Source organism: Phytophthora infestans, genomic scaffold (assembly GCF_000142945.1).
Source record: "Phytophthora infestans T30-4 supercont1.3 genomic scaffold, whole genome shotgun sequence".
Taxonomy (NCBI): Eukaryota; Oomycota; class Peronosporomycetes; order Peronosporales; family Peronosporaceae; genus Phytophthora; species Phytophthora infestans.
This window is the reverse complement of record NW_003303756.1, coordinates 2215270-2226996: the sequence shown is the minus strand read 5'-3', so window position 1 is coordinate 2226996 and position 11727 is coordinate 2215270. Positions and strand designations below refer to the sequence as shown.

Genomic DNA, 11727 nt, shown 5'->3' with positions numbered 1-11727 from the left:
GAATTTAATCATGTTTTTTACTAGTAACACCTCGCAAATGGAAGCGAAAAACAGCGTTGGTGAGCTGTGGCGCCATGCGTCCAAAGCAATGCGACTGGGACAACGCCCACGATATTTTACGCCAGCGAGTCAAGACTGCCTCTAGATTTCCCCGTAGCTTTTCACTCTCTGGCCGAGCAAGCACATGGTCGTACACCAAAAACTGTTGCATGCTCTCCTTGGCTTCATCTGAATGGCGGAATTGATCCCATATTGCCGTAGCATCTGTGCCCACCGCGTCTTCGATCACATGGGGTCCGCCGGGATGCAGGTCGAGGAAGTCCGTGACATCGTATACCTGACCTTCAATAGCCACACACTTGCGGTTGTCTGTAATACCCAGTAACCTCGTAAGCTCTACAGCTCGTGATAAGTGGTGTTGGAAGTAAAATTGCCGCCAACTCTCAATGGAGAAGACCTGAGCGAACCTGTCCCCAGGTTCGTGGAAGTCTCTTTGAAATACGCGTCTCCAGAGTGTCTCGACGGTGTCTCCTATATTGAGCTCCCAAGCTTTGCATACCATGGGGCACGTGGCTAAATCTTTTGGAGACAAGAACAGCAGCAGCTCGTGTAGGATGTCGTGCGGCAAATTGGTCACAGGCGTACCGGAAGTCTTGGAGACCCCGTTCTTGAGGCTATTCCTCTGGTTAAGCACTAATCTGGCGATCAGCTTCTGTTCGGCCTCGCTATCTGCCTTTTTGTCCTGCTGTTTCTTGTGCTGAAGCAGCCCGAAGAGTCCAAGGAAAAGCAAAAAGCCAGTGATCTCGGACGACGTGAAACGACGCGAGTCTTCGCCTTTGCGATAACCAGAAACCAGCGGAGACGCAGTAGAAGGTGGTGACGGAGTGAGCACTACAGCTGGACGAGTGAAGAGCTGGTATAAGACGCTGATGACGGCAGTGATCACGATGATCTGAGCAACGCGGTTGCCTGTTGACACCGCTGCGCTCGACATGATTAAAGAAAGTTAAAAAGTGACCAGTTTATTGGATGTTGACTCAATTTTGTCGCAAATTGACCCAAAACGATTCGTAATAGGTCCAATTGCAGTTGAAGCTGTTTAAATGCACCTTATTCGATGGCGTGAATAGCATAGTGTTGGTCCTCCCACTTAAAGTCGCCAACCACCAGGGATCTAACGTCCTGCTCTGCGTCGATGTCGTCGGGTAGGTTGTGGACATCGATGTGCTTGCCAAGCTCCACTGCGAGTTGAGAGCGCACGAGTGCGACACCCTCTGGTGTACCCGATGCAATGTGCTTGGTCTGCACGTCGTGATAGAGTCTCCCCGTTGAGAGCGAGATCCGCAGCGTTCCGGTAAGAAGGGCATCATAAGCTCACCTCCACCAAATATGAGCGTCCATTTGCCACTGCTTTCATCCCGACGCAGGTCCTCGTGCACGAATGCACGATCAGCGCACTTAATGAAGTTCATCTCCTTGCCGCATGGAGAACGAAAAGGGTATTCCAAGAATTCCTCCTCTTCTTTAATCTTACACTGCACAATGCCATTCGGACGAACCTGGGAAAAGAAAAAGCGCAGGAACTTGGTACTTTTAAGTGACGTCGCGATGTTCTTTGGACGCGTGTCTTCTAGGAACAGACGGCCCTTTTCAATGCGACCAGCACAAGTTTAGTTACATCATGATAGTATTCTTCACTGCAGTGTTCGTACTCACCTGCAAATCGATGTAATAAAAGTAGCGTCGCTCATGGGCTTGCCGGTCGTAAAATTCTTCACTATATTTAACAAGAAAGATCAGCGTAAAGCAGACGACAACTCCGGACTGCATACCGCACCTTTTGATGTCTTTTAGCTGCTTGAGTTCCAGATATTTATCCTCATCAGCCGTGCAGAACCCGCGTAGCCCTGTGGGCGCACGCTGCCACTGCCGTAAGTACGAGCGAAGCGCTATCATCCAAGAACGAAGATGCCCAAGTTGATACCCTCGAAAAAGTGCCTTTTAGTGACGTCGAAACGACGCTTCAACTTTTACGCAAATGAAGGCAAATGGGTCACTAGGTAGCAAGGACTGGGACTCCATCACGCCGTCCGCCTCCTATAATAGTTGCAATTATATCCGCAAACTGGAAGGAGGCAAAGGCTATGCGCTAAGATCTTCGCGAGGCCAGGGCACGGGGGATTTCCGTCGACGAGGGAACTCGGAGGGCCCGACGAGTCGCGTGTATTCGTTAGCGACACCTTTGGTTGCTAAGCCACCTCCAAAGCCCCAGAAGGACACGAAGATCGTCTCTGAAAAATGTGTAGTAATGGCCAAACGCACTCAAGAAATGCTTTTCGATGCCCACGAACTCGATGACGAGATGCAGGACATGACGCTGTGGGCACACGCGCATGTCGTGCCGCTGAAGTGGCGACGTCAGGTGCTGACCCACTTGGAGCCTATCTATTGCCAGATGACATTCTGCCGCGAGGAACTGGTGCGAGGCTGGAAGCTGTTGCATCCGCCGTTCTATCAGCCCAATATCGACTCGTTCGACCGCCGACTTCAGTTCTTCGAGCGATCAGTGCAGCTACTAACATCGGCAATTGAGGAATGCAAAACGAAGTTGTTGAGAGCCGAAGCCCTCGCGGCGTGTAGATACATTCAGCTCTGGACGCGTAAGCTGCTTGCAAAGGTACGATCAGTGTTGCTTTATAAGTGTGTAGTACTTTGCAACACGACTGACCACCGTCGTTGCTGACGACAGCGAGGGTTCTACACGAAGGTGATCAAACTGTCATATCACCACCGAGGCATTGTATCAGGAATGTTTGACTCGATCACGGGCACCTCCAAACTTACAGCTCATCGAACTGACCAGAGCATCACTCTCGAATACCCACGCTCTGACAAAATTTGGGACAGCTTCAGCTAGCTAAAGGTCTAACCACCATCAGGTGTATTAGGAAACACTCAACCAAACACAGGTTACAAAACCGCAATATATACTATTCGTTGTCTTTCTTGTAATCAACCTACTAACTCCGTGGCTGACCAATGACAAAATGAACTCAGTGGTGAGATCTTTTGTGCCGTTTATCTCTTTACGGCCTTGTTCTCGTCCTTAGCGAACAGGTCGTCGAACTGGCGAGACTGGTTGATCGGATTACGCGACAGATTTGCCATGCGGAAGCGGAATTGCCGCCATGCAGACCCGCGGTCCTCGCGCGGCTCTAGAGTGTGGTGTAGCGAAGTGAAACGCTCGTCCTTGTTCACGTACACGTCGGGGTTCAGGAAGAGGTAGCGAAGCGACGCAGCCCCCGCGCCTACGGCCGCAAAGGTGGCACAGAAGACGACTGGGAAGGTACCCTTGTCCGTGGTCCAGAGGTTGAGTAGCTTGTAGCCTCGGCGCTTGACAATTTGGACCATTTTGTAGAGAAAACCTTGTGCGTTCACTCGATTGAAAAATGAAGAATGGAGAACGTGTAGATCCACTGCAGAGCCACACATACTCGTGGCGTAGACACGAGCACTGTGCACTGCGTAGTGTGCCAGACACGCGCCGTGGAGGGCTGCAACATGCAAGGCATTCTGGGGATGCTGCCTAAGTTCGTACCTTTAAGTCACTATAAACGATGAATTGGAGGTACAAAAACTTCTTTGGTGATGTGTGCGCATGCCGTTGAGGTTCCTATCACCAGGGAATTGAAATTAAGTAATATTGATGCACCTCTGCGTATCTGGCCGTCGGCGACAAAGACACTTCAACCCTGTCATATTTGATGCGTACTGTAGAGGTGGAGCATCTTTTGTACCAGTCTACCGGTATACTTCGAAGCACAGTACACGATCCATAGGGTATTTCTTGATTGTTTTGAAGACAAGTACGAAGATCGTTTGACTTCGGGCTCTTGCTGCACGAACACCTACACCTTTGAAATCGCATACTTGTACATGAATTCTGTTTGCAACACGAGTTCTTGGCCTTGAATCTTTAGGTTAGAATGCGCCAGTAGCGGCTCATTCAATTAGCAAAGAAGAAAAATCAGGAGAACACACTACGACTGCATGACAGGGGGACAGGTTGTTGCTAACACCAGAATTTCTGACAGTTATAAAGCAAATACCGGTACCCTTGTTCTTTTTTTTTTTTACAGATCTCGACACTTGAGAGGCTCGGCAGAGTTTAATGTGTCAGAGATGCAGTATCCATAGTACGCATATAGTAACTTAACAAATCGAGCTATTGCCAATTACATTCTAATACTACGTAGAATAAAACACACTTGAGAATAACATGTATATAGCTGGGAGCCCACAAGGTTTATCCCTGCTAATGCACACTTCGCTCTCGTTAGCATGTAATATATCCTTCCCAGCTCACACTTTCAATCAATCTGTCGGACAATTAATAGTGCTTACATATCAAGAAAGCGCCTGCAAGAAATGCAAAAAGAGAATGGGTGTCTGCCTAATATTTGTTTGCATTAAAATACGGGGGTAGTAGCATGTAAATTACAAATGTCGTGTCCAAATGCTCGATTTTCGCCCACCCCGTCATTTAAGTTTACATCCGGGTTTACTTCGCTTGGAAACGAGTACAACAGGATCACAACATTCATGAGCGCGCTCACGCTGGAGATCTGAGCAAGTAGCACTGCGAACACATGCTATTGCAGCTGAAAATTATAACACTTTGAAGTAAATGCTGCTATTTATAAAACACTGGTGTTAGTTCTTATAATTGGGACCTAAAAAAGTTTTGGCTTTTCCAGCGGCTTGGTCCAATACCGGTATCACAATCCATATCTGGGTCATAGTTTTTAATCATCGGGACCTTAATATTTTTGGTGAGGCAAATCCGATGGTACGGCTCAGTACCGGTATAAGCAGGCCTCTCAAAACTAGGCAGTACTACCTAAAAACCTAGCAGATGCTCAACTAGGATTTTTCGTGCCTTATTTACTATACGAACTAGGGTGGTATTTAATGTTGATGATAGTATGGGATAGATGGTGAAATGTATGAAAAGCCTAGAATCTTCGAAGTTCACTTTGTGATGAGAGTTTCTGCTGCAATGGAGTTCGCGAGGGGAATTAGATCGAAGTATTGCTTTGACTGCAACTGACCTTCAAGTGCATAGTTGGTCAGCGATCCTCGGTGGGCAGTTTTGACACCTTTAAGTGAGCTGAAATCACCTTCCACGGTATGGGTACCGGGTGGAATCGAAGCCAGCCCCAGCGCAAACGAAACTAAACGTGAATACTCACCAGAACCGTTCACAATACGCCATGCTTCGACTACACCTTTGGTGTAAGACCTGTCGACATAAGCCTTGAAGTCCGGGTTGAGCTCGTACGTTTCACGCAACTTACGGACCTGCTTCCAAATGCAGCTGATCACCCCACTTCCGTATTGGACTCTCAGTCTTTTCTTGTAAGGCAAAATCAGCTGACCAAACTTGGTCATATCTTTCATTGCAACAAGGTCCAGTGAAATGAGAGAAGAAGGGAGCAATGAACAGGCGCTGGGCGGTTGTGAAACCACTTAAATGAGAGAATTGTAGAACAATGACAACACCCAGAGCTGTTTAAAGAGCTTTGGGGCTTCACGCAGGTATACAGACGCGGGTCCTCTACGATCCTTCCGATGTTTTTCTTGAGGCAAGATCCGTGCTGTTCCATCAGGTAGCTGCGTCGTCTCGTCTCGAATCAAAGTGGTGAGTTAGTAAAGGTTCCAACTTAAGCGACGGCCAGGGGAGAATCACTGAGCCATTACTACAGCTGCTTGGATACTGAGCCAATACTTCGTCTTTTCAGAAAGGTTGGCCATTCAGGATGAATTTGTTTGAATTAACATACAACTGTTGTCATGACGAGACTGTAAGAGCTAAGTCTCTGCAGCAAAGACAGCAGAGCGTTGAAGTTACCAGGTATACCAGGCACGGCATGTTACACGCATCTTCGCATGAACCATACTCAGCATGCTAATGATTCGGATTCATAGGTTCTTATCCACTAACCCACTCTCGACGCGCGGACGAGCGAATGGCTGGGTGACTCCTTTAACTTTTACCTGGTACATCTTCCAGCTGGACAGATCTACCTCACACTACACATACGTATCGCCCTTTAAGATGCAAAGTTTAGAGGCCCTACACGAGTTTTAAGTAATAATTTTCAAAATTGACGACTTGGGAGGGGTCACAATCTGGGCACTATTCTTCAGGTACTACTACAATTAATAATACCTGTATTGGTTGCCAATTAGTAGTACGTTTTTAAGCTCGTAATATTTTATTTAAAGTACTACTTGTTTTAAAGTACTAATAGTGAGTTGTACATGTAGTAGTTATAGCACTAGTAGTAGTTTTGAAAGTTGCATGTTTGGCATCTGGACTTATGACCTTCGAGTCCCGATGCAATGCAAACGCAGCAGTGTAATACGTAGTACTTCCTCTGGTCGGAAATGATCACGCGAAGTAAGATTGATAGGTCAATAGTGCTGTTACCCGCTAAGAACTTATTTTACGATTTATATAAAGTTATAAATTACATTAACTGTCGTTTATAGATCACATTAACTGTCATTTATGATGATGTTAAATTGAATAGCAGTGCACTGCCACGGTTTGAAGACTTAAGTAACGCGACAGCAGACTCATACAGCTCTTTGCTACATGACAAACTAACAGGAAGTTGTTTCGCCCTCCGGAGCTTGGCTTTCCCCAAGTGTGGTAGTTTGTACAGGTTGCCTCCTCCTTCTCGTAAAAGCTCCAGCATACATGCCTGTAAGGTCAAAAAAATATCATCTACCGTGTCAGTCTCCAGCTGCCGAAACGCGTCCACCACCGACGCTATGAGAGCGTCGATACCCTTTCTTGGTATTCGATACTGAATACTTTGCATGGAGGCGAACAGACCCAGGTCTAAACAGTTGAGGTCAGGCGAGTTGGGGGGCTGACATAGTAGCTTGATGTTCCATCCTCCTTCAGTTCCGGCCTTCATTACATCCGGGTCTGCTGGTGCTACGTGCGGCTTTGCATTGTCTTGTTGTACGAATATAATTTCATTCCGATCCTTCCTTGGCCAATTTGCTTTGATCGCTGGAAATACTTTTGTCAGAAGATAATCCTTGTACACTTCCCGACAGACCGTATCGATATTACGAGTGCAAATAGTTCCTTTGTCTCTATTCTTGCTTCTCCGTTTCGCCTCGTACTGTTCCGTGAAAGACCATATACATCCCAACGCTGCTTTCGGTGAGGATCGTACCTAAAATTAAAAATAAAATGTTAGAGGTTTTTGTGTTTCAAAAATATAATATTATAGAGAAATACCTTGGCCGTGCGAGTGCAGCTAAAAACATCGTCTTGGGAACGAATCGTTTACTCTTCCAGGCGCGTGCAGGTAGTTCTTCGCCGTCGAAAACGAGGTATGATCGTCTGTTGCGGTCTGCATAAAACCACTTCTCGACTACATGGACTAGGTTGTGCATTGGCTCAAGCTGCAGAGTAGATTCGTCGATAAACGACAACGCGTGCTCTACCCGCCGTATCTTGTTTTCATTCGTTAGCGACGGCTTGAAAAACGTGGTTCGTCGCGTTACCATCCCTTCATTCACTGCCTGTCTTACCAGATGCCTGGAGAGACCAGAGACCGCCGCCACACGTCTTTCAACCGCTCTGTCCTCGATAGGAACACTCTTCAGCTTGTCTCGTACTTCGTCTCGATTCTTCCGCTTTCTGCCGCTGTTCTTCTTAATCCGACTACGCCAATCACCCCCCACGACACCAGCCGTCACTGCAGAGCTGTACCGCTTCCAAATTAACCTCACGGTGTCCGGATGTCGGCCCATAAGAGCATTAACCTTAGCAAACGCTCCACGGGGTAATTCTCCGTTGTTGCTGATTTTTAGAAGCTCGTCAATGACGGCTTTGCGCTCATTATCGGTAAGGTTGGGCTTCGGCATATTTGTAGAGAAAGAAACAGCGTAGTGCAGGCGTGGCGGGTCGCACTCCAGGCGAGGCTTGAAACCTTGAGAGCGAAAAGTGAGATTGCGGAGGCTACAGAAGTTCGTTCGGCGCAAAACTGGTGGCTGTAGGAAGAGGAGATGCAGGGCTTTCGTTTAGTCCAATCAGACGCTGAATTGGGTACAGAGCTCCTGTACTCCACGACTAAGTAGCACGATCGTGTTCTTATCATCAGCCACATGTTCTCCATTCCCTTGTTCTTCCAAATCTGCTAGAGTTTTCTTAAGTTCAGTGTCGCAAAGCGTCGTCACGCTTGTGTATATGGTAGCACTTTTGAGAGGTTTGTAACTGAAGAACTTGGCAAGATGCCTCAAACGTTGCAATCAGTATAAGTGTTCTTGAACAGGTAAATTGAGATCTGATTGAGTTTAGCTACCCTTTTAACGCAATTGGTCAAATTGTCGACTTCGCGTGATCATTTCCGACCAGAGGAAGTACAAAGTTAGCGCTTCTCCACCGCTCAAAGAGGTTTCCTCTTTCGTAACTTAGCTAGGCAACTAAAGCGGATATATACTGGATCGATATGATCCCTACGCAATTACAAAGTAAGCACAGCATACGCAACACAAAAAAAACACATCGAGATCACATGGCCATTGCACTGCTCGTGTCCTTCACGGCAAAGCAGACAGACAAGCTGCGCTCGCCCTCTATTTGTCCTTCTTGTTCTCCTCTGTTTCCTTTTCCGCCTCTTCCTGTTCCTGCTCGAGGTCCTCGTCCTCTTCCTCGCTATCACTCGAGTCCGCAGCGTTCATCACCTGCTCGAACAGCGTAGGCTCGTTATCTAACTCCAAATCCTCCGGATGCGGCTGGAACACTGGCAATGTGGATGCCGGGGCGACGTTAAACTGCAGCAAAAACAACACAAACGAACCGTTAGAAAACAACTTAACACACACATAATCACACCATAACGAACCTTAGCAACAGCGCGTAGATCCATGCCAACATACGAGTCGCTCTTAACGAAAATATCCAGCTGGTAGGTACCAGCCTTAGGCGGTGCCTGCAGCTGAAGCCTCTGTTCCACCACGCGCTCTTGAGACGTCATTTTGGAGAAGGCGTGCAAGTGGTTCATCTTCACGTCACCCACGATGCAGTACCAGCGCTCCATCTTCGGGTACGGGAAGCGTGGAGCATACACCAAGTCGCACGTGTCTCCTTCCTTGACGTTCTTACGTGTAAGCTTCACTGTGACCGTCATGATGTCTCCCTCAGCAATAAACTCCTCGTCATCCACACCAATCGAGATCTGCAGTTCCATGTGCGGCATCATGTCCAGCACCGTCGTCACTTCTTGACGGTCTTCCTCGGACAACCCACTAAGTCCCTTCCGTTCCTCTGGCTTCATGGCGATGTACTGGTGCATACTACGCACAGCATTCTTCCCCGTAACAATGTGCTTCACTTCAGCTTCAGTTAAGTGCGGAAGTTGCAGGAATGGCGGGTCCTTGAACCAGAGTCCTTGAGTCAAGAACTGCTGCATCTCCATGAGGTTCAACGTGGTCTGTAGCCATGATTTCATCACGGAAATCTCCAGCATACCGTCTACTAATTGAATCGCCTTCTTAAGCATCAGATTCAGGTCTCCTTGCAGCGTCGGACTCAGTTTTTCACGTAGGAAATGCGCATGCAGCAGCAGGTTGGCTTTGGCGATAGATGGGTGGTTGTACTTGGGTTTCGCCATCATATCCGACTGCTTCAGCTTCTTGAACAACGCGCCAAGCTCCGCGTCGTCGCTGGAGCGACGTGGGATCTCGCGGAACTCGGCGGAACCGGCCAAGATCTCGGGCAACATACGCGGGTGCGCGTGCTGCGACATGGCGAAGTTGTAGAAGCCGTACGTGTCGTACATGATCATGCTGTCTCCGTACTTCTTCGAGTGCGAGTACCAGAGCGCCACGCAGCTGGGAATAGCCACGACGAGGATGATCAGGTACAGGAACAGCACCAGATTGTGGTTCGCTGGGTCCAATAGGAACGTAGGCAAACCGATAGACAACTGCAGAGCCTGACGACCGTCCGGGTTGCCGAATTTCTCGTAATTCGCCTTGGCCACTTCGTCCGTCAGCGCCTCGTAGGCCTTCGCCACGAGCATAAACTTCTGCTCGGCTACAGCGTCGCCCTGGTTCTTGTCCGGATGGTACAGCAGACTCATTTTACGGTACGCACGCTTGATTTCGCGTTCTGTAGCACCTGCTGCGATGCCGAGGATGGCGAACGGGTCGAACGACTTGATCTCCGAGTCGTCCTTTAAGAGGAACGTCATGCGCACCAGCGCGTACCACACAGCGGCCAGTACGAGCAGGTTGAGCACGAAAGGCAGCGAGAATACGTTGCGGAAAGCCGTCTTCTCGGCCTGCAGCTGCTTCACTTTACGCAGTTCGCGCTCACATCGCACGTGGCTCTTGTCGAGCAGGCGGTCCTTGAGGAACACGCCGTAGAGGATACGCCGCAGCGACAAGAACGTCACGGGCACCGCATACAGCGCGCACAGCGACACTGAGAAGTAGTAGAAGGCCGAGTTGTCGTACTCCAACATGGCGAAGAGAGCGACGATACGCGAATGGGTCGACGAATGCGGGCGCTGCCTCTGCCCTTGGATTATGAGGGACGACACGTGGAGATGGCCCCCTCAACATGCAACCAGGTGATGGGGCTGGGGAGTAGTGACGGGGGAACGAGATCGTTGCGGATTCAGGGTCGTGTTTGATTAATTGTTGTGTTTTGAGACGAAATTTGTGCTTTTGAGTGATAGATACCAACCATTTTTATCGGTTTAGACAGGTTTTAAAGTGCGTCAGCTGTTTCACTTGTGCTCACTATACCGCGGATACGCCTTTTTGCCAATCAAAATGTCGTCTCTGACGTGGCGCTCCTCGTGGTCCTCTGCCGATGGCTCGGTGGACGTGCAGGTCCTGGACAATAATCGAGGCGGCGTAGTGTCTCTCTCGTCATTGCCATTGCAATTGATTCGCTCTGCATCAGACGCCTCTGTGCCGTGTCAAATGTCGCTGCATTGGTCGCCACAGCCTCTACGCTGTCTCCAGCTCCAGCTCGAGGTGCAATGCTCGGCTCGTCACGTAGAACTACACGCCGAAGGCACACGTCGCAATATGTTGGGTGAAGAGGAGCAAGGTGAAGTATATCTGGGCACATTCCGAGGCACCAAAGCGTCGACGGAGGTGTCGAATTTCACCATGTCGCCAATTTTCAAGCAAAGTGATCGCGACTGTGATATTCTCAAAAGTTTGCAATCGCTCAAAGTCAAATTTGTATCCCTCACGGGTGACAAAAATGTACTGAATCTGCAACAACTTCAATGTGTATTTGTACCCATGGAACCAGTTGCAGTAGTCGATACAAGGTGAGAATTAGGAGGTTGAAAAATGCACTAGGTACTGACGTTATATTTCAGTGCTTCGGATGTGGCTGCAAAGGTATCGGGGCTCAATATTGGAGGAGCAGCAGATGTGCAAACGCTTTTGAAGGGGTTCCAGCAGACATTGGAGCGTGAAATGGAGACCAAAATTGCTCGAGTGATCGATGCAAAGCTGTCGACACTTTCGCAACGTTTGGCATTCTCAGAGCAAGCGCTTTTCCAATTGCACAAGAAAATGGACGCAAAAGATGCACACGTACAGGCAAGTCTAGTCGAGATCCAACAGAAATTCTCCAAGTTAGAAACCCAGTTGAGCCAATTCAACGCCAAA

At 48.6% G+C, this 11727-nt stretch overlaps 6 protein-coding genes across 6 annotated transcripts; 2 read left to right on the top strand and 4 right to left on the bottom strand.

Moving 5' to 3' along the window:
- Positions 1-4: 4 nt before the first annotated feature.
- Positions 5-994, bottom strand: PITG_02471 (cytochrome b5 reductase with F-box domain, putative; the record flags this gene model as incomplete). Its single annotated transcript, XM_002907350.1, has 1 exon — positions 5-994. One exon carries the CDS (start codon positions 992-994, stop codon positions 5-7), a length of 990 nt encoding a protein of 329 aa, XP_002907396.1.
- Positions 995-1057: 63 nt separating this feature from the next.
- Positions 1058-1956, bottom strand: PITG_02470 (uncharacterized protein; the record flags this gene model as incomplete). The annotated part of the gene is made up of 4 exons (XM_002907349.1): positions 1058-1373; positions 1424-1646; positions 1717-1777; positions 1838-1956. 4 exons carry the CDS (start codon positions 1954-1956, stop codon positions 1111-1113), a joined length of 666 nt encoding a protein of 221 aa, XP_002907395.1.
- Positions 1957-2308: 352 nt separating this feature from the next.
- PITG_02469 (uncharacterized protein) lies at positions 2309-2917 on the top strand (the record flags this gene model as incomplete). The annotated part of the gene is made up of 2 exons (XM_002907348.1): positions 2309-2677; positions 2750-2917. The coding sequence occupies 2 exons, from the start codon at positions 2309-2311 to the stop codon at positions 2915-2917; spliced, it is 537 nt and encodes a 178-aa protein (XP_002907394.1).
- A 1-nt stretch (position 2918) lies between these two features.
- Positions 2919-3443, bottom strand: PITG_02468 (uncharacterized protein; the record flags this gene model as incomplete). The annotated part of the gene is made up of 1 exon (XM_002907347.1): positions 2919-3443. The coding sequence occupies one exon, from the start codon at positions 3409-3411 to the stop codon at positions 3079-3081; it is 333 nt and encodes a 110-aa protein (XP_002907393.1).
- A 5176-nt stretch (positions 3444-8619) lies between these two features.
- Positions 8620-10606, bottom strand: PITG_02467 (translocation protein SEC63; the record flags this gene model as incomplete). Its single annotated transcript, XM_002907346.1, has 2 exons — positions 8620-8862; positions 8934-10606. The coding sequence occupies 2 exons, from the start codon at positions 10554-10556 to the stop codon at positions 8665-8667; spliced, it is 1821 nt and encodes a 606-aa protein (XP_002907392.1).
- A 263-nt stretch (positions 10607-10869) lies between these two features.
- On the top strand, positions 10870-11710 carry PITG_02466 (uncharacterized protein; the record flags this gene model as incomplete). Its single annotated transcript, XM_002907345.1, has 3 exons — positions 10870-11340; positions 11455-11652; positions 11699-11710. The coding sequence occupies 3 exons, from the start codon at positions 10870-10872 to the stop codon at positions 11708-11710; spliced, it is 681 nt and encodes a 226-aa protein (XP_002907391.1).
- Between the last annotated feature and the right edge of the window lie 17 nt (positions 11711-11727).